The sequence below is a fragment of the Oreochromis aureus genome, linkage group 14, assembly GCF_013358895.1.
Source record: "Oreochromis aureus strain Israel breed Guangdong linkage group 14, ZZ_aureus, whole genome shotgun sequence".
NCBI classification, from domain to species: domain Eukaryota; kingdom Metazoa; phylum Chordata; class Actinopteri; order Cichliformes; family Cichlidae; genus Oreochromis; species Oreochromis aureus.
The window spans coordinates 41207410-41232195 of NC_052955.1; the positions used below are offsets into that span (position 1 = coordinate 41207410).

The 24786-nt window shown below is 43.4% G+C and overlaps 1 protein-coding gene and 1 long non-coding RNA gene across 2 annotated transcripts; one reads left to right on the top strand and one right to left on the bottom strand.

Annotated features, from left to right (window-relative positions):
• Positions 1-245: 245 nt before the first annotated feature.
• On the bottom strand, positions 246-2345 carry LOC120432931. Its single transcript, XR_005608207.1, has 2 exons — positions 1440-2345; positions 246-1245 (listed from the first exon to the last, which is right to left on the bottom strand). It is a non-coding gene; the product is annotated as an uncharacterized LOC120432931 (long non-coding RNA).
• A 455-nt stretch (positions 2346-2800) lies between these two features.
• linc.pou2af1 (lnc RNA pou2af1) lies at positions 2801-5457 on the top strand (the record flags this gene model as incomplete). The annotated part of the gene is given in 4 exon segments (XM_031741758.2): positions 2801-2905; positions 3128-3182; positions 3626-3930; positions 4455-5457. Coding segments are annotated over 4 exon segments (810 nt in total), but the record flags the coding sequence as incomplete, so codon positions are not given.
• Between the last annotated feature and the right edge of the window lie 19329 nt (positions 5458-24786).

The window sequence follows — 24786 nt, forward strand, 5'->3', positions numbered from 1 at the left end:
CAAGCTTTGTGTTATTATTACTGTAATAAATGTAATAATATTCATAGATCCGGGTCTTAATTAATATATTTTGACCGGCTTGTAGCACAATTTTATTTTTGATGCGTTTATCCAAGTGTGAGAAATATAACGTTTATATATGAGTTCATTTTGTCTTCTGACCTTCGCACCACAAACAGTCTGAGAAATAAAATACAGGCGGAGTGTAATGTAAGGGACTTCAGTGCAAAGAATGAGCTACAATGTTTGTTTTTAGTTTCGTTATTTATTTATTTATTTACTCGATTTTAACACAGATTTGATAGATTATTTAAAATAATAACTGTTTTTGATTCAGTTGTGGTAAATCATAATGCAGGGGGAGTTCCTTTAAACATTTCAAAACATTTCTTAAACGGCACGCTTTGTGCCGGGCGCCCTTACCGGAAACCTTTGATCCTGACACTCATTTTTATTTTTATGAAAATATAACGAAGACTTAACGACAGAACTGTGCGTGAAGCTGCTGAGTCGCTCTCCCTGTTCTCCCAACAGGTGTGAGCACTCTGATGGAGCTGGAGGCCCTGCCATGCCAACGAGGGCTGTTGGCCCTTGCCACACCCACTTTCCCTCTTTGCCACTTTTAAGGGTTTTTTTGTGAAATAAACTTTAAAAAATGTGTGACTGAGGTAAACGTGAGGTTTGAGGTGAAATGCGCTCTTAAAGTTGCACTGAAGCGGTCGTGGGTGCTGCAGTGCTAAGTGAAGGGGGCTGATGCTGGGATAGTGCAAAAGGAGGGTAAAATGAATAAAAGTGCATTTTTTTCGAGGTTAAAGTGTAAAATACTAATATATGAGATTAAAGTGGATTTAATAGAGTGTTCATGCTTAGTGATTTTACTGAAAATCGATTTGAGAGAGTTGCCTCTGAATATTCAAATGGTAAGTAACGCGCAATCAAATCATTGTCAAATCATTGAGTTCTAGGGGTTTTAAATAGAGGGAATGGAGGGAGAAAATCTCAAACTAATATGTCCCCAGCTCTATTACAATCATTCTGTATGCTCTGGCTCTGCTGTAAGACATTTGTGTTGCTATTTTTGGAGACTTTTGCACAAATTTCGTTCTTGGCCATTTTGCTGAGGCAGAAAAGGACATTGTTGAGTCCCTCAGCTCTTCTCCAGGAATCATCTCTGCATCCCAGCCATCATGTCCGGTGAGTTTCACCTCGGATTTTCTTCAGGAAATCATTTTCTTGCATTTTTCCCTGTTTGCAAGAGAAAGGAGGGGAAAAAGAGTAATGTAGAGTTTAGTGGAAATATTGAAAGCACTCGATTTGTGTGTTTAAGTGGAGTGTTCACCCCCCTTAGATGCCCACTTCTTCCCATATTTAAATTACAAGTAGAATGGGCTAAATTGAACTTCCACGTGTAGAATAACTTTAATGCCACCTGATTCCACCTGTTTGTGTAGCGTTCTCCACTCAAAGACTTCTCCAAGCTTCACTGACGTTTATGGCTTTACTGTGTGCTTTAGTTCTCCCGACTGTCGTCTGCCGAGCACATCAGGACACGCAGATGATCATTTTCAAAGATCATTTTAAGTTTGGAAAAATTAAACTGGAAGTCTCGCGGGCTGTGTGGTCGGGCTGTCTGTGCGTAACAGGGTGTTCTGTGTGTTCGAGTGGGATGTGTCTGCCTTTCGTTTTGCCCAGCATATTCCACATTTAAGACAAATCATAAAGTAGCATTTCTCTGTATGAATATTTATCAGATGAGGTTTCATCTCTTAACATATTCTCTAAAATGTTCGCACCCCTGAATGCTTTAAATATCGCCTTTAGGCCTAAATCGCCCGCACCTATACGAGGCGTTCTTTCACCGTTCCTTAATCAAGCTTCAAGTATGGAAGAAAAAAAAAATCTGCCAATTACTCCCATTGCCTTTAACTGTCAGGCGTTCGTGATGGGGGGCAGGGGTGATTTGAATAAAGTAACGGAGATTGGTGTAGAGCTTGGGGTTTTGAATTGTAAACAGCACCGGGCTGAAATCGCCTCGAAATTTTTCCATAACGACTTCATCAAACTTTCACTAAGTGACCGCGCACGTGCACCACACGGGAGACTCGTTTCCTTGATAACTGTTGCAGCGCTTCGATCCAAAAGCGCAGATCAGCGGCTCCTTCTTGTTTCGAAGTTTTGTTCCGTTTTGGTCGCGAATCGCTTTGCTGACTCTTTGTCTGCGAGCTTTACGCCCCGACAGTGCCTTTGTCCAGCTTTAACCTCACTCCACCGTGCCAAACAGACTTCTCTTTCATCTCCTCGCCCATTTCTATTTACATTCATTCGATCGTATATGCGTAATAAAATCTACTTACTTTAACGCGTTTAGAGTCGATTTCTTCTGCCTCTGACTGGGGCGTGGCAGCTCGGGGCTACAGGGTGCAGTGAAAACGTCTCCCGACCGGGAGGCTCTGAAGAGGGGATCAGCCAGCAGTAAAACTCAGAAACACTGAGCGCTGGGAACGAGCTTTTACGCATCGGCGATCAAATAGGAACGTTTCGGATCTTTGGATAATTCAGAGCACTTCCTTATATTCTTTTACAAAATCTCAAAAGAAAATCTGTCAGCAGTTTATTAGAATGTAGCCACACTTTATGGAGCGATTTCAGTTTACTGGAAACAAAATAAGCTGTGATGTATAAGAAAGGCTTTGTGGTGCTTTACTGGAGGAGCAGGGAGAGGGAGGAGAAGAGTACATGACTGGTTTAGTTTGCTTTAAGAGGAGATTACTGCGCATGACTGACACACTGTGCTCTTCATTAAGATCAACTGAAGGTGTACCCGGGGGTCCGGGTGAAGATCACGGTCAAGGAGTTGCTGCGGAGGCACAGAGAGAAGGAGGCCAACAACAAGAAGCTTAATGCGGTAACTCCTCCCTCCCCCACGCCTCTTTGCCCTTGTCCCCTGCTCTCAGTCTCACTTTTTTTTTCTGCTGAGAAGAATACGGCTCTGTGCAAGACTGCACCTGTAAATCACTGATAGCCCGTTTTATCAAAATAAGCCACTCAAGTCATTTACAGGAAAACAGACGTCAATAATTTGGTATCTCCTCCCCCCTCCTCTTTATTTCTCTTTCTTCCTGATCAGCAGATACACCAGGCTTGCGTGGAACTACAGGAGCTTCGCGCATCCACTTTCCAAAGTAAGTTTGTCCATCCAGTGTGCTTAAATACATCCCAGAAAGACACACGTGTGCTACAGCGGCCTGCCCTAAGCGCCAAAGTCTGATGATCTTAATCAAGTTGTTTGTTTGTTTGTTTGTTTGTTTGTTTGTTTGTTTGTTTGTTTGTTTGTTTTGAAGGGGGTCAGAAAATTCTGTAAAATAAACAAATAAATATGCATCAATTTTTGAGGACGCCGTTTTCAGCTGGAGGGGGGGCAAGGGGCAATCAGATTTCAGAGGGGTGGAGTTCCACCGTGGTCCCGCTCTTAGACCACACCCTTTCAAAGTGGTGGCAGATATATCCTGGTCCGTGATCAAATGATAAGCAATGATTAACCCTGAGCATGTGATTCACTTGTTTACATCTCATGTGTTTGTATTCTGGATATTTTCGGTCTAACTGTTACACTGAATCTCGGCAGGTGGCCATGTGGCTCCTCCTCCCTCAGTCCCCCCAGCTGAAGCCAGCAGCTGCGGGTCGCTGGCCCTCCAGCTTCGAGCCACCATCTCGTTCCCAGTCCCTGACAGCGCGTGCAACATCCAGATGCAGGAGTGCGGCATCCAGGTGCAGCAGCAGCAGCAGCAGCAGCAGTTTGGGGATGTGATGTTGCCCGGCAACGGATACGGTGGTACCACCTACGACACCCCTCTGCCTCCTTTTCCAACCTCCCCTCAGCCTTGGTACCACGGACTCTCCTCAGATGCGGACTACTACGGCCAGGGGATGGTAAGTCTCAGCTGGCACCAACGAAACACCGTCATTAAAGAAATAATCGGAAACTGGGGTTTCTTTAAACTTCAAGTTTGTGACAAAACCGAAAAGTTCCCAGTTTTTCTGTTTGTGACCAAAATTTAAAGATTGTTTTAAAAGCAGTAATACAAGCAATAGCAATGCGTTTATTTGGAACGGAGGTTTGGCGTGGTGGTCGTTTATTTCCACAAACACTGTCAGTGCTTGAATTCAGCATGTAGTGGATAGGTTTGTGTGGATGGATCTGAAGGCGCTAGTCTTGCTTTGACTGTGATTACAGCTGTTTGTGTTTGATAAAAATGATCTGTCTGGCAGGATAAACAGCTGCATGTCTGCATGTCTGTTTTGTAAGCTGTCTGCACACAAATGAATGCATTAAATCAAAAACACCACTCACAAGTGTTCCTGGTGAGCTCTGGGCCTAGCTTTGGTTGGATGACCACCATGTGGCACACCTGCAGTCCTGCCCAAAGTAATCTCGATGTCCTCCTCTCTTTCAGGCCCCTTGCTCCTCATTGGAGTCACTGACTTTCTGCAACCCTGTGGATCCCAACACTTATTCTCCTCAGGACTCCTTCTCTTCCTCCTCCTCCTCCTCATGCTATGACTCGCCCACCAGAATGGAGTCCAGCTTCAGCCCACAGCAATACCATTATCAGCACTGTGGCCCCCAGGAATATTACGGCTTGCCGCACTGCTGGTCAGGCCAGCAGGAGAGCTCCCCCACCCCAGAATGTGCACCTTACTTTGCCCCCACAGACTATCCCCAGGTGTATCCTGTAGAAGACAGCTGTTTCCAGAAGGATTTCCCGCTGAGCTCTGAGATGTGCTACAATGCTTTATGATGAGACCGTGAACAGTATTACTTTGTATCCTGACTGTAAATATGACTTTGCTCAGTGAGGCTGTTTGCTTTGCATTTCAGTTTGTCTGCTTTACTTTAATCAATTCATTTGCAATAAAAACTGAATGATATATTTTCATACGCTAATTTTTTGCTGCACAAAATAAAAACGTGTTAAAGTCAGCACTGTGGTTGTAATGTGCGCTTGTCTATTGCAGAGTTTCCACTGTAAAGTCGGGATGTTTGCTTCAGCCAGCAGGTTCAGACTTCACCCTCTGAACATGCCCTATAGCCACAGGTAACAAGTAAAAGTGCAAAAATGTGGGAAGAGTGTGAAAGTAAATATCACAGGCTGATAACATGTCAGGGCTGAACTGAGCTGTAACGCAACAAATGAAAATGAAGGCAAGGAATCGTATGAGATTTGACTTTGGCCTGCAGGGAAGTATTTCACTGGGAGTTCAGAGATCAAAGGAGAAAAGACAAAGCAGACTCAGTGGCTGTAGCTCAGCTAACAGAGCAGGACGTCTGCTAATCAGAGGGTTGGTTTGGCTTTTTCAAGAGTCCTTGAACTCCAACTTGTCCCATAATGCACTCGCTGGAGTCGCTGTGTGTGAATGTGAATGAAGCTGGTAATAAAAAAGTACTTTGACTCCTCAGATAGGTGTCAGTCCATTTATCTGATTTACAAACACCTCGCGCTGTTTTCAACAGACGCTCAATAATTTCTCCAGACTGAGAAACAAATGCTGTTGAAGCACGCTGCACTGTAGACTGCTGCTTCTCCTCTTCACCAATCCCCTCTTATTATATTTATCTAATGATTTTACCATAACAGACAGATTTTATATGTACAGTGCTCAGCCAGTTTATTAGACTACCTGTCACAAAAACAAAATTCAGTAAATGGACTGGTTTTCTACTCTGAGCACTTTTTTCCTATTTAGTGCTTTCGATCTAACGATCACACACACTGATCTTGGCGTTCAAGAATGTTTGGCATGCAGAGCGGCATCAAACCTCCCACCTTCTGATTAGCAGGTGAGCTGCTCTACCATCAGAGCTACAGCCACCGTGTAACTGACCAGCGTGGATTATTACACTTAATAGTTACTCAGTAGATACTTACTGCTTAATATTTGTATTACCTCAAGTTTGCCCTCATGCAATACTGAGAATATTTAATAAAAATGTTCATGTTGAATGAAAATGGGAAGAAAGAGAAATAAGAAATAATACCACGCAAAGCTTTTTTAATGCCTGATCGATTTTACGCTGGAGTTTATCCAGAGCAGGGCTTTGGCTCAGTGTCACGAATGATTATTAGATGCATGAAACAGTGGCCAAACTATGTAAAGGATCTTTCTACTGCTATCTTATGTCATTAAAATGGCAAGTTGAATCTCGTTATGAAAACTGATGCGTGTGTTTGGTAATTTGTGGACAGGGTGTTCTTGATTCTTTGTGCCAAAGTTACTCATGGAGCATAGAAAAGGTTTTCCAAGTATTTGCCTGCCAAAACAAACAAAAAAAAAGAAAGAAATCATAAAATTCTGGATTATTTTGTTACTTCCTGGTCGCACTTCAAACCTAGCTCACTTGAAACTAGTGTCTCAAACCAACACAATAAACAAGGAGTGCGTGCTCTAAAGATCCTGTTGGCAGGCATCCCTTTCACTCCCGCTGAGCCAGCATATGTGGAAATCCCCCTGGAGACACTCGACGGCAGCTGATAAGTGTGGAAAAAAACCCAAAACATTTAGGCTGGAGCAGAGCGCCTCAATCAGCTTTTATTAAGTGGCAGTGACATTTCAGCATGCCGACAAAGACAAATCTTTATATGCCATCATATTCCAGGAACTACGATAACTTCTACCAGTGTAAAGTCTTTATCCATTTACAAGCTAAATGTGTAGGAAACCATTGTTCACTTAGTAACTGATTTACAGGATGTGAGTGTGTCCATGTACAGCTGCACAGCCCAACAAAGACACTGTGCCAACTCGTCCAAGTGCAAAGGAAACATGTGCATGGGAAGTCTGCAAGACTATACTTTATGTTTTTTTAATCCTGCCTCTGGCATTTGCCATGAATCAGCAAAAGGAATCTGGACTAAAACTGAAACAAATGAAAAAATGAAACATTTCCAAGAAAAACACTGGAAACAAGAAAAACACTGGAAACTAAAACCAAAAGTCAAAATGGAACAAAAAACAAACTTATAAGAAAATACAAAACTGTGATAACTGCAGCATGCTTGAGTCAATAACTGTAAACAATAGGCTCTATGTTTTTCTCCTGTAACTGTCGAATCCTCATCATCTAATATTATAATAACAACATTTTAATCGATAAGTATGACCCATCCTTCCACAATGTAAATGAAAAGCAACAGCAATGAGAAAAAAACGTGATGTATCCATAATCTGTATAAAGAAGATGGACCTCTCCACAGAAGCACTGATGTTTCTATAAACTGTACAGGTTTAGTTGTTGGAGTTTACTTTGGCGTCATTTTTCAGCCCCGGGGTTGCAGCTTATATTTAACTGGTCCAGTGTTATTCGTACTGGGGATCAGGTTTAGAGCGGGTTGTCTGAAACCTATTCGTTAAAGTGTTCTTGGGTAAGGTAATGGACTTGTAGTCAAGACCGCCTAAACCAAGACCAAGACAATACCAAGACCAGAGGGTATTGAGACCGAGACAAGACCAAGACCAAGACAGACCGAGTCAAGACCAAGACAAAGTCGAGACAAGACAAAAAAGTCTTTAAACTGCAGCCAGATGCTGCTTCGTTTACGGGTGTCAGGCATATTTATGTGTTTTTGCGATGCACTCGCACAGCCCTCCTCACCGCTGTCTACTGTCTCACTTACTGAGAGGACAGACGCACGCTCCACTTGACTGTCGCGTCTCTCACCCTCTCTGTTTTTCACATAATGATATTATCCTATATCCTCGCATATGATTGGCCACAATATGTGATTAGCTCTCACTGTGTGAGAGCTGAGCAGCCAAAGGAAATTAAGTGAGGAGCCGGCTCTTGCTCAATGGGAGTCGACTCTTCTGATTCACTACAAAGCACTCTGTAAGCACGGCTCTTAGAGCTGATGCTTTGGCACATGACACATTATCGAACGTTAGACCAAGACCGGTCTCGAGACATCCAACTCTATAAGGTAATGAACGCCCGACGCTACCATTGGCCACTTTAGGTGAAAGTGCTCAGGCACTAAAAAAGCACTGTATGAATGTGATCAGGTGAATGAGACTCATGGTAGAAAGTGCTCTGAGGGCTTAAAGTGAGTAGAGGAGTCGTGGTTTTGCTTTTTAGGCTCTAGTTCCATTTTTCTATTTTTATAGCCTTTTGCTCTAAGGTGGAGCTGCTGTATCCACCCATGGACTGGTTCTTTACACACCTGTTTCATGTGTTTCTCACCAACATGGTGACAGTCAAGCCTCCTTGGTCGTCCTAGTCTCCTGCCCTTGTGCCTGTGTAACCTGTTTTCTTTGCCAAGTTGTTCTCAGAAATCACCGAGCTTCTTATTCCTGAGTAATGTACGCACCATCAACCACTTCTCCCAGTTTAGCCGTGCCAGCTCAGTCTGTTGCAAGAGGAACAACTTACACTCTCTCCACCTACAAGCAGTAACCGTGACTGTATCAGGAGTAAATGAGCATGCTTACGCATGTTTGTGTGTTTAGTTCAGTTTTATCTATAGAACGCCAAATCACAGGGAGGAGAGGCTTGGGGTGAGATTTTATCCAGATTCCAGTCATTTTTGCCTCTTGGGTAAAGGGGAGTCAGAAAAGAAAACAGAGGTATGACCCTGCATATCTCGTTTATCTGAAAGCAACAGACACAAAATGCACAGCGTCTCCTCTCCTCTGCCTTCAGCATATTAAATATGTGGCTGACCACATGATGGTGTCCGCCTTGACCACTGTATTCATGATGATGGGGTGGCTTGTACAAACCAGTGCTCACTCGTATGTATTTAACAGAGTAATTCCAAGTTTATGGGAATGAATTATGGGAATTAATCACATTAATCCCTGTATATTTATGAGTTGTCCTTTCTGCTAAATGAACTCAAACAATGACTGACTGTACCTTTAAGCCTATATTTTAATGACAACACTATGGCCGCACAGTATAATGGTTAATGTCTTTGACTCACACTTGTAAAACCCTCGTTTTTAGACCATGCATCAAGAAGGAGCTCTAGTGAAACAGTCTGTGCCAAATCAAAATGTGGATTGACTCTTGTGAATAAAACATTTGCCCAATGTTTTTTGACCTGTGCTGTGACAATATGGTGACCTATAAACACCGGTCTAGGCTTCAGCCCCCTTGTGAGCCTGAATAAGTAAAGGTATGGATGTTGTTTTTCTTTGCTGAAATAAGTACAGCATCTGGATGCATATGTTGCTCCCAAACCTGCAGCTATCATTGAGCAATGATATGGAACAAATGCATCTCTGATAACAAGCTGGCTGGTCTCTCTGCTCTTTAGCCTGAAGGACGTTATTCACAAATCAAATTTAGGAGAAGCTTTTCTGGATCTAGAAGTTTGCAGACACAGTGACAAACCAACTGAGAGAAAAGCAGAGGTACTGCTTACTGAGCCAGTGTAAAACCTGCAGGCTTCAGTATTTGTCTGTCATATTATTTTCATTGAATTTTAATAGGGTTTGGATGATTTTCACGTCACTGCATTATGTTTTGGTTTTTGTCTTTTTAAACTTGACTTTTCTGGAAATCATAACCACACAACATCTGGAGTGTGCTCCAATGAGCCTAATCAAACAGGCACTTCACAGCATGTTTCAACTTTGTATCCGTCTTTGAAGGTTTAAGATGAGATTTGTTGAGTAAATCCAGTGTGTGTCGACACAGTGCTTCTTTTGTGCATGTTAATATTTAGGCAACGGTACCACTCTCTTTCTGAATTCGCGGGTAACGACAATCCTCCAATTGTCAGACAGGACAGATATGAAAGCATTTTTCAACCTGGTGTAACATTAAACTTTGGCCACAAAGTGTTATCACATCTGCTGAAAACCACTGTGGTGGTGTAAACAGCTTCACGGTGTGTTTCGCAACGGGCGATAAGGGAGCCTTTTGCTGTTGTGTTGGTATCAGAGGGTGTTTCTTTATTGAATAAATCAAAGGCTGTTTTCACTCGTACTTGTTTTCTGAACAATAAACATCCAGGCCTGATAAGAGAAACAGTGAGTGGGTCAGCAGGTCAAACGCCATGCAGCTGTGCAGAGAAAGTGACAAGAAAGTCCTGTTTACACACCAAACAGACGCTAAGTGAAGGAAGCAGGTCAGTCAAGACTGTTAGTCATATTTTTCACATAAACAACTCATATGAAAACAACCATAAAGTCACTGAAGAGCTCTTTCTAGTGTTCCTCCAAGGAACAATCCTCTGCTGAGCAGGATTATTAGTCTAATGGCTTCTTTACTCACCTGATAGAATCAGCTATTGGCACTACGGCACAACAGCCTCAGAGGAAAAAGCTTCATCTTGAAATTTCCATGGAAAACCCAGCGAAAGTCAGACTGGACCCAACTGGTTTTTCACAATAAATACTCACTGGGGAATGATTGTTAAACGCAACTCTAAATGTATTTATAGCACATTTAAAACAACAAAGTGCTGCACGTGAAACAAAAGCAAATACACTCACAGTTGTTTGACCCCCACATCCCTGACATTAAACCTCTGCCTTCATGGTCCCTCTTATTTAAAAACCACAGAGACGTCTTTAATGTGTGACAACAGCTGAAAACATTTATGACATGTAACAAAACAATAAGACAGAGGCTTCTCTCAGTCTGCTCAGCTTTTTCCTTTGTGGGCTGTTATCTTCATCTCTGGTGGTGTTTCAGTGTTTAAAACTAACCTTCACATCTAGTTTGCTCTGGGAGCTGAGCTGGAAGAACAGGCCTGAGCATGACTGCACTGGTTCCAGTACCCTTACAGCTGGTGATGGTGCACCTCGTGCAGAGGGGGCTGTTTGTTTTCTCAGATGAAAACTAAGATAAGCTAGTGTGCAAGCAGTAAAAGTAACAATGACTAAGTATGCAGGGTATGTTTTCTGTCCTCGTCTGCAGAACTTAAACTGCCAAGTCAAAAAATGAAAATCACTCAGTAAAACATGCCTCTTCAACTTTTTATTTATTCATTTCTTTGTGTGTGTGTGTGTGTGTGTGTGTGTGTGTGTGTGTGTGTGTGTGTGTGTGTGTGTGTGTGTGTGTGAAAGAAGCGAGAAGGTCCTGGGTTTGATCGCAGTGCAGGGGCCTTATCTGAGTGGAGTGTTCTTCCTATGTCTGCGTGGGTCGTCAACATGCACAGGGTGAGGAAAACTGGTGATTCTAAATTGGCTGTATCTGTTGGCCCTGAAACAAACTGATGACCTGTCCAGGCTGTCCCCTGCCTCTATCTCCATGGCAACTGCAGTATGCTCCAGCCTCTCCCTGTGACCCTGAATTGGGTAAGAGAAAGAAAATGGATGGATGGATATTGAATCAAATAAATGACATTATTTATTTTTTTGATTTTGGCCCCTTTGTTCCTCTATCCAAATCTAGAGGTGCTTTAAATCCATCCATCCATCAATTTTCTTCCACTTATCTGGGCCGGGTCACGGGGGCAGCATCCTAAGCAGAGAAGTCCAGACCTCCCTCTCCCCAGCCACCTCCTCCAGCTTGTCCGGGGGAACACTAAGGCGTTCCCAGGCCAGCCAACAGATATAATCTCTCCAGCGTGTCCTGGGTTTGCCCCGGGGCCTCCTCCCAGTGGGACATGCCAGGAACACCTCACCCAGGAGGCGCCCAGGAGGCATCCTTGTCACTCATGATTCAGTAAAAGGACTAGATGTTACAATCCCTGACAATGCATTGCTTTAAATGGAGAAAATGTTGCGGGATGGCTGTTATGAGGAAAAGCAGCCCAGAAACTTTACCAGCGGAACACATCATTGTGTCCCTCAACTTTCGTTCTTTTACCCAGGCTAATCTGCCATTTTTCCTTGGTTAGGTTTAGGGATTAAAGATCTGATCTAAATGATCATATTAAAATTTAGGACACATGATCATTAGTGGACCTTGGATTCATTGAGTGTTTCGGCCATTATCACTAGACACCTTCATCCAAGGAGGCCCTGCCAGGGTTGATCAGCCTCGGAGTGTGTCACTGGTTTATGTTAAAATTGTTATTTCTCTTTTTCTTTCTGCTGTTTAGTTTTCTACAGTTTAGTTTTCTACAGTTTATTCTATCTATTCAATGCAACTGAGAAATGCTTACCTCTTTGACATTTATGGAGCCTCATTTCTTCAAAGAGACAGAAAAGGTGATAGAGAGAAGCAAGACAAGTAAGTCAGATAAGATAGGAGAGAGCAGAGAGGAGAGCCGGAAGGGGGGTGCCTGATCTGGCTTCCCACACCTCCCCGCCAGATCGGGCTGTACGCTCTACCTCCCCACTGCCTCCCAGAAAAGGGAAGAAGAGCAGAGGGGAGAAGAGCGGAATATTTTTCTTTCCTATTCTTTCATTCCTCCTTTTAGTTTCTCTACCATGAGGTTAACTGCACAGTCCCCAGGAGGCCCTGAGACAGCTGCATCAGTCAACCAGCAAAACTTCTAATGTTATGTTTTATCCTTTGACGCCCCCTGTTGAGGCAGACCCACCACGGGTCGATCAATCCTTGGCGTGTGTAACGTGGTTAAATGACTGCCTTAGCTACCCAGGTGATCTCAGCCCCTTTTAGCCATAGCCAGTGACTGGTCCTCTCAGCAGTGTTAGCTAGTTCTCTCATAGCCTGCCGTTGTGCCTGTCCTCTGATCCCAATCTCTCTAAGCAGCTGTGCTGTTGTACTGGCAACAAAGCCCCTGCACCCCACTTCCACCGAGTGCACCTTGATCTTCCAGCCTCTGTCCTCTGCCTCAGCTGCCAAGTTGGCATACCGCAGCTTCTTACACTCAAATGCTTCCTCAATTGCTTCCTCCCATGGTACCATCAGCTCAATGACGTACACAAGTTTTGGGGACTTAGACCAAAGGACGAGGTCTGGTCGCAGAGTAGTTGTTACGATCTCTGTGGGAAAAATTAGCCTCTGATCCAAGTCCGCTTGCATCTGCCAATCCCTGGCAACCTTCAGCGGGCCCGGGTCCGGGATTGAGGGGCTCGTCCTCGGCTTGTCTCCCTCCCGGACAAGCCGATGAAAACTGACGCTCCTCTTGGTTCGTGAAAGGTTTAGCGTTGATGGATTTTCTTTTGCGTTCAACTTTCTCGGCTAGACACCTGAGGACCTGGTTGTGTCTCCATGTGTATCTGCCCTGAGTAAGGCTAGTCCTACAACCAACCAAGATGTGCTTGAGTGTGGCTGGGACTGTACACAGGGGGCAGGCTGGGTCCTTTCCAAACCACATCTGCAGATTTATTGGGGAAGGTAGCACATCGTATGTCGCTCGGATGATGAAACATTCCCCAGATTTCACTCCATGAGAGTTTCCTCTTTTCAACACTCTCCCAATTCATCCAGCGACCCTGCTTGGCCAGCGCCACGGCTCTGGCATGTCTGGCTGTTTCCTCCTGTCTTCGCACCTCCTCCACCACCATTTTTCAACGTTCAGTTACAGATGCCTGTTGCCACCGAGGTGTTAGTGCGCCAAGACCAAATCCTCCCCTGCCCTGTTGGACGTGACCCACCACGTCACGATGCCGAAGAGCAGATTTGGCCTGTAGCACAGATGTGGCTGGGGTCCGCTTCCTCCCCGTTGCTAGGGTGGGAGCAGTGCCTCTCACTATGTGGTCCCGGGAGTCCGTGAGTGACATCTCAAACCTCACTTTTGCACATTTAAACTCCTCAACCAGGCTAGGGATAGGCAATGCCAGTATCCCCTAGCTATAGAGTGCAACGCTGCTGAGGCATTTGGGAAGTCCGAGCCACTTCTTAACGTAGGAGCTCACTAGCCTCTCTAGTCGATTGGCATGATTGAGTGAGACCTCATACATTGTCAGTGGCCTTCCATAGTCTGGGTAACAACCCAAACTGGAAGCACCAGAGCTTCAGTTTCCCTGGGAGTGCAGTTTTGTAATCCGTTTGAGGTTATCAGCCAAGTTCTGCCTTAGTTGTTCTAGTTGCCACGTATCATTGAGGTCTGCATACCACCGTCCCAGGCTCTTTATGGGCTTCTGTAATACTGTTGGAATTGGTTCTCCACTGATATAGAATTGCTCGGCTGTTAGTTTTCCCTTTATGATGGAGATGCTGCGAAATTTACTCGGCTTAAACTCCATTCTTGCCCATTCTATCTTTTCCTGGAGTTTCTGTAGCAATTGCCTAGTACATGTTTTGTTGTTGTAATGATGGTCATGTTATCCAGGTAGGCTCTAATGGGAGTAAGACGAAGGCCACTCTTGAGTCTCTCACCTCCCACTACCCACCGAGATGCCCGCATGATCAACTCCATTGCCATTATAAATGCCAGAGGGGAAATCGTGCAGCCTGCCATTACTCCAATTTCCAGGTGCTGCCAGGCTGTGGTGGTGTTCTCAGCTGTCACACAAAACTGTAAATCCTGAAAGTAGGTCTTGACCAGTCCTGTGATGTGGTTTGGTACACTGAAATAGTTGAAGGCTATCCACAAGATCTCGTGCGGAACTGACCCAAAGGCGTTGGCAAGGTGTAAAAAGACCACATGAAGGTCTCTTGGTTCTTTCTTAGCAGTTTGAATCTGGTGCCAGATGACGCTGGCATGCTCCAGACATCCCGAGAAGCCCCGGATGCCGGCCTTCTGCACTGAGGGGTTAATATAGTTGTTTATCTGCAGGAAAGTAGATAGTCTTTGGGCCAGGACACTGAAGAAGATCTTTCCGTCTATGTTCAACAGGTTGATCTGGCGAAACTGGCTGATGGATGAGGGGTTCTTCTCCTTGGGGATCAGAATACCTTCTGCTCTTCACCAAGCCTTTGGAATCACTCCTTTCTGCCACACTACCTTCATCAGCTTCCACAGGTATTTGAGGACTCGTGGAGTGTTTTTATAGAGCCTATATGAAATGCCATTAGGTCCTGGGGCCGATGCTGCTCTTGCCTGCTTCACTACCTTCACCGCTTCACTCCATGTAGGTGGTCTTATGTCCATTTGGTGTTCAGGTGCCTGGATAGGCGACATATCACTTGGAATGGAACTGGTTCATGCCTCTGATCATCAGAGTAAGTTTTCCTCAGATGATCTTCCAGGTCTTTTATGGGCATTTTTAAGCACCTGCTCTTCTGTTCAACAAAAGGCCCTTAACAAAGTTGTATGGGTTGCTGTAGAAAAGGGTCCTTGTCCGTTCTTTCTTCTTATGTTGTCATCTGACGTGTTCTGCTCTTCGCAGCTTACTAAGTTGTTGCTTTATTTCCTCCTGCAGGGCAGTAAGTCCCTCCCTTTCTGTCTCATAGGCCCTCCTCCACTGTTTCCTCAGTTGTCTTCTCTCTTTCACTAATCTGTCAATTTCCCGCTGTCTCCTGGACTTTAACTGGTTTAAAAGGCCTTTCTGCTGTCTCTGACTCTTGTTTTTAACCCCAAACCATTCAACCCCATAGCTGTAGATGATGGTTTCCAGGTTTTCCAACTTCCTTTCCACTGGACCCTTTTGTTGATCTAGTATAAGAGCAAGTTCCGAGTCAATGGTTTCCCACTATCTTTTCTCACTGGATCTGGGCCACAGAATCTGATCTTTCCTACCTTCCATCTTCCTTTCCCTTGCTGGAAGTGGTTGGCTAGACTCAGTGTTGGAAGAAGACCGCAAGATACTTGAACTTCTCCACTTGGGGCAGAAACTTGTCCCTGACCCGGAGTGGGCACTCCACCCTTTTCTGGCTGAGGACCATGGCCTCAGATTTGGAGGTGCTGATTCTCATTCCCACCGTTTCACACTTGGCTGCAAACCGTTCCAAGGCGAGCTGGAGGCCATCACCCGATGAAGCCAACAGAACCACATCATCTGCAAAAAGCAGAGATGAGATCCTGAGACCACCCAAGTGAAAGCCTTCCGCCACTTGGCTACACCTAGAAATTCTGTCCATAAAAAATTATGAACAGAATCGGTGACAAAGGGCAGCCCTGGCGGAGTCCATCACCCACCAGGAATGAGTCTGACTTACTGCTGGCTATGCGGACCAAGCTCTTGCAACGGTTGTATAAGGACTGAATGGCCCGTAGCAATGGGCCAGACACCCCATACTCCTCATACACTGTAACCTCACGGGTGAGCTTAAAAAACCTTCCTTTGATAAGCCGTGGTTTGATTTCAAAATTGCGCATCAACATTTGTTGTGTGTCTCAGTTAAAGAGAAAAATGCATCAAAATTTGAAGTTCATTTCTTTCTAAGTGAGCAAACATACAAACTCAGCAGGGGATCTAATAATTATTTCCCCCGCTGTAAATGTTCCATTAGAATAATGAAGCACTGTGAGGTATTTAAAAGATAATGGGGATTATTTAATATTTTGTATATGACAATGATTTTGAGTTCATTTCTGAATTTAACAGGGAGCCAGTGAAGAGAAGCTAGAATATAAGTATAGTACTTACATGGTAGCATGGATCAACTGAACACTTTTCAGGGAGCGTCTACAGTACACTGACAATAATAATTAAGTTGTTCAGCTTAGAGCAATAAATGTATGAACTCGCTTTTCAGCATCATTCTGAGATATTAGAGTTGTAGGGTCTTTACTTCACAACATTAAGAATTAGATTTGTGTTGTCTGGCTTCATGGATAAATAAATCTTGGTATCATAATATATATATGTAGGAGATGTATGTGTGCTATACTGTTTAATGTAAAAATGATTGGTCCCAGCAGAAAATCCTGTCAAATTCCTGAATACTTTATGTGGGTGAAGACGACTCCCAGTTTACATTCGCAAACTGGAATCTGTCAGATAGATCTGATTCAAACCACTACAGCTGAATTGTTTTAATACCAAATGTGTGTTCTTATCTCGCAGGAAAATATTGTGGCTAACGGTATCGAACGCTGCACTGAGGATCTAGCAGGACAAGCGCAGAGATATCACCACTGTCAGGGGCCCTAGATTTTTACTTTGTTTTTTTGTAGAGCAACAAGCTTCTTCCAGGACAAATGAAAATCTTTTAAATCAGTGAGATGTCATTTCTTCTCCAGCTTATGAATTATCTGCTTTAAGGCATGTGGTTGTGACTTATACCAGAGATTCAACCACTTTTGATTTAAGGCTTTCATTTTCAGAGGAACAACAGTATCGTAGCATGTAACACTACTAATGGGATAAACAACTTCTACTGGAGTAGAGTTCAGTTAATCCATAATGCTGCAGCAAGAGTCCTGACAGGGACTAGAAAGAGAGAGCAGATTTCTCCTGTTTTGGCTTCCCTTCATTGGCTTCCTGTTAAATCCAGAATTCAAAATCCTGCTCCTCACATACAAGGTCTTAAATAATCAGGCCCCATCTTATCTTAATGACCTTGTAGTACCATATCACTATGGGGCGACCGTGGTTCAGGGGGGTGCGGAAGCTCATCTTGTAACCGGAAGGTCGCCGGTTCGATCCCCAGCTCCGTCTGTCCTGGTCGTTGTGTCCTTGGGCAAGACACTTCACCCTACTGGTATTGGCCAGAGAGCGATGGCCAACACCAACCCCCAAAATGGCAGCCCAGTTTGTGAATGTGAGAGTGAATGAATAGTGGAATTGTAAAGCGCTTTGAGTGTCTAGAAAAGCGCTATATAAATGCAATCTATTATTATTAGAGCACTTCGCTCTCACACTGCAGGCCTACTTGCTGTTCCTAGAGTATTTAAAAGTAGAATGGGAGGCAGAGCCTTCAGTTTTCAGGCCCCTCTTCTGTGGAACCAGCTTCCAGTTTGGATTCAGGAGACAGACACTATCTCTACTTTCAAGATTAGGCTTCAAACTTTCCTTTTTGCTAAAGCATATAGTTAGGGCTGGACCAGGTGACCCTGAATCCTCCCTTAGTTATGCTGCAATAGACGTAGGCTGCCGGGGATTCCCATGATGCATTGGGTGTTTCTTCTTCACTCACTATGTGTTAATAGACCTCTCTGCATTGAATCACACTTCTTATTAGTCTCTCTTCCACAGCATGTCTTTATCCTGTCTTCCTTCTCAGATGGCCTCGCCCCTCCCTGAGCCTGGTTCTGCCGGAGGTTTCTTTGTTGGTTTTTCTCTGTATGTATTATTATAAGGTATACTGTACAATATAAAGCACCTTGAGGCGACTGTTGTTGTGATTTGGCGCTATATAAATAAAATTTAATTGAACTGAGTTTAGGCATTGTGTTGGTGCATGGCACTGAAGATAACAGTGGAGGAATTCATCCTTGATCTTGGTTACAGCACTGCATCTAATGTAAAGACATTCACAATTCCACACTGCTGCGTAGAACGCAAATAAAACATTATATGACCCACAAATCTGCTCACTAAAAGGCAAAATGCTCAGAAAAAGTTCCTGAGAAATGTTGCATTTGAGGTTTCCTCCTTCAACACCAACCCCAGTAAGACTGTTTTACCCACTGACTTGTCAGTTTACATCACCAGTGAATGTAAATGAAAATTTTCAGCTGGTGCCCATAAAGTGACTGTCTTCTTCTTCATGTGTTGAATCACGCTGCAGATAAAATGTAAACAAGCCACTTTTTCCATGTAAGAGGGAAATGGACTCATTCACATCAGGAATTATTGACACAGTGAATCACAGTTTGTCTCTTGAGTCAGCGCCATCTCTTTCATCTTTATGAGAGCTTGGCACAGCGTACTCACACTTAGAGTTTGCATGGATTCCAAGTGCTTCACAATTATATACTTTTGAAATAACATAATGTGCCATGTAAACACAGGACTGCCTCCATGTAGGTATTCTGTGAAAAGTCACAATTGCTCTGTGATCAGTGATTGTTAATAATTATTAATTATTGCTTTTCCTTAATAAAATGTTTCATCTATGAACAAGGTTCGTAGCTGATACACTGTAAAATTAGTTAAGCAAACTAACCTGTTCACCAGGGAGTGTGTGGTGCCTGTGGATCTCATAGATGGTCAAGAGCTCGAATTCACTCTCAAAACAAATCAAAATAATTTTATACAGCTTTACTTTAGGAAGCATTGCAGAAAGACAAAAAAGCAGATTTTATTTTCTGTTGCATTTACAGGGAGTGCAGAATTATTTTGTCCACATCATCCTCTTCATGCATGTTGTCTTACTCCAAGCTGTATAGGCTCGAAAGCCTACTACCAATTAAGCATATTAGGTGATGTGCATCTCTGTAATGAGAAGGGGTGTGGTCTAATGACATCAACACCCTATATCAGGTGTGCATAATTATTAGGCAACCTCCTTTCCTTTGGCAAAATGGGTCAAAAGAAGGACTTGACAGGCTCAGAAAAGTCAAAAATAGTGAGATATCTTGCAGAGGGATGCAGCAGTCTTAAAATTGCAAAGCTTCTGAAGCGTGATCATCGAACAATCAAGCGTTTCATTCAAAATAGTCAACAGGGTCGCAAGAAGCGTGTGGAAAAAAACCAAGGCGCAAAATAACTGCCCATGAACTGAGAAAAGTCAAGCGTGCAGCTGCCAAGATGCCACTTGCCACCAGTTTGGCCATATTTCAGAGCTGCAACATCACTGGAGTGCCCAAAAGCACAAGGTGTGCAATACTCAGAGACATGGCCAAGGTAAGAAAGGCTGAAAGACGACCACCACTGAACAAGACACACAAGCTGAAACGTCAAGACTGGGCCAAGAAATATCTCAAGACTGATTTTTCTAAGGTTTTATGGACTGATGAAATGAGAGTGAGTCTTGATGGGCCAGATGGATGGGCCCGTGGCTGGATTGGTAAAGGGCAGAGAGCTCCAGTCCGACTCAGACGCCAGCAAGGTGGAGGTGGAGTACTGGTTTGGGCTGGTATCATCAAAGATGAGCTTGTGGGGCCTTTTCGGGTTGAGGATGGAGTCAAGCTCAACTCCCAGTCCTACTGCCAGTTTCTGGAAGACACCTTCTTCAAGCAGTGGTACAGGAAGAAGTCTGCATCCTTCAAGAAAAACATGATTTTCATGCAGGACAATGCTCCATCACACGCGTCCAAGTACTCCACAGCGTGGCTGGCAAGAAAGGGTATAAAAGAAGAAAAACTAATGACATGGCCTCCTTGTTCACCTGATCTGAACCCCATTGAGAACCTGTGGTCCATCATCAAATGTGAGATTTACAAGGAGGGAAAACAGTACACCTCTCTGAACAGTGTCTGGGAGGCTGTGGTTGCTGCTGCACGCAATGTTGATGGTGAACAGATCAAAACACTGACAGAATCCATGGATGGCAGGCTTTTGAGTGTCCTTGCAAAGAAAGGTGGCTATATTGGTCGCTGATTTGTTTTTGTTTTGTTTTTGAATGTCAGAAATGTATATTTGTGAATGTGGAGATGTTATATTGGTTTCACTGGTAAAATAAATCATTGAAATGGGTATATATTTGTTTTTGTTAAGTTGCCTAATAATTATGCACAGTAATAGTCACCTGCACACACAGATATCCCCCTAAAATAGCTAAAACTAAACACAAACTAAAAACTACTTCCAAAAACATTCAGCTTTGATATTAATGAGTTTTTTGGGTTCATTGAGAACATGGTTGTTGTTCAATAATAAAATTATTCCTCAAAAATACAACTTGCCTAATAATTCTGCACTCCCTGTATGTTCAGTTTCCACACAAACAGTTAGAGGAGCACAGCTTTTTATTAAAAACATCTCAGTCACTGTGGCCTGTTGAAACGCTGAGCAGTAGAAACTAAACCAGACATCAACAAGATTCAAAATTGAAACACAGCAAATAATGTCACATGTCTGAATTGTGGATTTAAAGGTAACAGCTTGCCATTGCAGAAGTATGCCATTATTAGTCAAATACAAATTAGTGATAGTACACACAACTATAACCCACTCAAGTCTCCACAGTGTAGAGGTTACCACATTTACCTGGCAAATGAAAGGTTGATGGTTTGACTGGGAGCAGGAGACACAAAACCACTTTGGGGTTGTAAAGGGTAGCTGCAGCACGCTGTAGCAACCCAAGTAACAGCTGAAGGTGTCGAGTAAAATAATACACATCTGTACAGTCATGCAAATACAAAAGTACACTTTAAATGGTAAATGGACTGCTTCTTATACAGTGCTTTTATACTCTGAGCACTCAAAGCACTTTATTCTTCCACTCACACAAGCACGTTTATGCTAACTATGTAACATTCACACTGAATTTCCCAGAGAAACCTACCCGAGGGATAAATAAAGTTCTGTTTATCGTATATACTCTAATGGATGCAACTCAGGGTTGGTATCTTGCCCAAAGATATGATGAGTAGAGGATGACCTGCTCTACCTCCTGCACCTTTTTGGGCCTCAGATTTGTTGGCAGTTGTTTATGGAACGCACTCTTGAGGTGCTGCCACAGTATTTCAGTCTGGTTGAGTTCTGGATTTTGACCGGGCCATTGCAACACCTTGATTCTTTTGTGTTTTTCAACCCTTCTGTTGTAGATTTGCTGTTGTGCTTGGGATAAGTGTTCACTGACTCTAAGGTAATTTGGGTAACAGAGAAGTTCATGGTTGACTTGATGCCTGAAAGGTGTCCAAGACCTGTGGCTGCAAAACAAGCTCAAGTAATCGCCGTAATCATCTGGTTATTGTGCTCGATGTTGGTATGCGCTGCTGTATGTGGGCCAAGATGTTGTGCTATTCGCCTAACTTGTGGTTTGTTCAGATGCAATTTTGCAAAACTAGGCTTGTTGTGTTCTCTTTAGGAGAAGAGGCTTGCTCTCGCCAACACTTCAAAAAACAAGCCAGATGAGATCAGTCGTTTTCTAATTGTGCTGTCATGAATTTTAGCATTTAGCATGCTGACTGAGGCCTGTGGACTCTGAGACACTGGGTTTGCTGCAGGTTCTCTGAGCACTGCCTGGAGTGTTTGCCCCCTGTGAATAATCGTTCTTACTGTACGGTGATGCCTTGTTTCTTGGCACAGAGTGAACACACACCTGAAACTACCAAAGCTTCTGATTTTATCGAGGTGTTCTCACTAATGAATAATTTATCAAGCGCACTTGATCAGCAGAGGCTGGCCCCCATTTACCCTCTTAATTCCCAGTAAGGATGTACTTAGTTTTTCACTTACAGCTTAAATAATGACACAGTGTAACATGTCATGTTGTGTAGTGCCTCCTAATTTTAAGACCTGCTAAAGGACATGTTTTTTATATAAAAAAGGTCTCTAAATAGGAAGAAATGTGTAATGAGAGCACTTGGCCTCCATGGGGTGCCAAATCTGTAGAAGCTTAGAGTGCAGATTTTCTGTGGCAGGCCCGAGCAGGACTCGGGGTGCCGGCTTTGCGTGCTGTCAAAGGCGCGCACCGGCATGTTCGTCTAGCTCAGAGGATGGAGCAATTTTAAAGGGACTCTCTGGGCTGTTTGAAACATGCTCTCTTCTGCCTGAGATAAAGCAAACTGGTACGCTCACACACTGGGAAGGAGAGGAGAGAGGAAACACTGGAAGTGTCTCACATTACAGCAGTTTTATAACACTGATGTTGAAAGAAATCGATGTTTCCCAAACTGGCTGAAGGTCTGTGAAGACATGTTGATGTAGGCTGTATCAGCAAGAGGAGCAACCGCCCCGTCTTTGATCCTCATTTCATTACGTTTTGCACTGAACTGCTATTAAGACTCCAAGAGCAGAACACGCTAACAGGATGAGTCACCAGATAAATCATTTGCCTACAATCAAAGACTACACGCCAATGGCGTGAGAAGCTCTTGAACAGTTTTTGCAAGAAGATGGAGTGATGTGAAAGTCTGCAAAAATCACATTGGACGAAAGTTGTTTTACTTTCAGCAGCTAGACTCACTGATCCAAAGTAAACCAGACTGATCAAAGATCTTCTTTTATCAGTGAGCAGTATTTCCACATGGAGTATATTTTTAAAAGGATGCAGTCATTTTAAACTCCTTCCATATGCAAATCATTTCAAACTATTGTGCCAACAAAAGGGACTGTGCAAAAGTTTTCAGCTACCTGTCATTTCTTTCTATTTTAGTAGGAAACTGGGAAACAGCGATTTATCCAGATATATTCCATGAATAATAATGTTTGCTTGTGATTTTATGTCCAGGTAGTTTTTCCAGTATTTGCAGGCTGAGTGAAGCAGCTGCTTCTGCTGGTCCTGTTCTGTGTTCCCAACACGACTGACTGAAACTCAACATCTGAGCCAACCCTGGGCAACAAAGGGAAGAAGCCCAAAACACAAACAAGAACAAAAATCTTTTTGTTTTAATGTAAAACTTATTCTCTGTACCTTCTCCTCAGTTAAGGGCAGCATGTATTTGTGGATACATAAAACTAAATGAGTGCTTTCCTTATATTTCAAAGCAATAATAGGATGTCAGCTCTACTTTCAGCATTTCTTTTTTTCACAATTTCCAACTCAGCATGAAAAAACTGAGGCAAAAACCAGCGTCTCTTCAGCTGAACAAGGAAGCATGTTTTCTCCCTGTGATACGATCTCAGACTAAATACAGGTGTTGGATTTGAGATAAGTTGCTGTCCCTCTCAAAATGTCAGTTTCCCTCATGGGGAAACCCCCGAGACAACAACGTGTTCAGTGCCAAGACCAAGCGAGACTGCTTTATCTGTTTATATTCTCATGCAGTGTTAATTTTAAATATGTTATTCATCAGACATAGGGATAGACTTCCAAGGAACTGCTTCACATGAAGATCTTACCTCATGCATTTTCAGTTTATGGTCCTTTGTGATTTACCGCCTGGCTTAGCTGATACATTTTTGCCACTGGGATGATAAATCCACAGTATGTTTTTAACAGTTTTCACTAGTCAGTCTGTTGGGTGCTCTCCCTTCCATGTAAGAATACCTCACTGATGCAATCGTTGACATCCAGCTGTAGCATTTATTTACTGGGTCCACATTTTCATAAAAGTCCAGCTTCTCATCTGGTTTGAATTGTCAGCTTCCAAGGAAAATTAAAGAAAGAAAAGCTGGCGTGCAGGATGCATGGTATTCATCTAGCCTCTTGTGCAATGGTTCCCTTAATGATAATGGGTGACAAGAAATCACAGTTATCACAGTTTTACCAGCCAGTCTGTCAACTGTTCCTTCTTCCATGTAAAAACACCAGTTTGCTATATTGGCTGATATCATACGGAATAGTTGTTGTTTCTGGGTCATCGTATTTCCACAAGCATGAGTTCAGCTTCTTCTCTGGTTTGAATCCAATTACCATCCTCCAAGGAACGAGAAACGCTGGCGTGCAGGATGCGTGGTAATCTTGTTGTGCAATGACAAAGGTGTCTCACAACAATCACTAGACCCTAAGACAAGAAACGTGCTGGGATGGTTCGAGCTTTATTGAAAATGACGTTTAAAAACAACCTAAAGGCCACATATCGATGTTACAGTGAAAACTCTGATAGAATAGCAGAGGGTGTGTGCCGAGGATGACTGGGCGTGATGGTGGAGTGGCGGCTGTTTTTAGGAAAAAGCTCGCCTGCAAACAACTTTCGACTGAGGTTTGAACTTCTCAGGTTTGAATTGGGACATCCTCGGCACTCGTTGCTGCTGTATGCAGACCTCTAAAATATCACAAAGATTTTATTCAAGACTTCGCAAACCTTTGAGCTGGTATTGTGCCAAGCTACAATCAAATTTTAATTGTTGGAGATTGGATTGTTGGAGTAATATTCACGTGTGTTGGCCCTCCGATCCGCTAACCCGAGACTTCTTAAGTTTGATAGACTCCTTTGGTCTTGCTCAGTTTGTATCGGGGCCAATCCAGAAACAGGATCATACGTTGGATCGCGTGTCGCTGTTTTCTCTGATAACTGTCCTGGTGTGTTTGATATTGTTTTA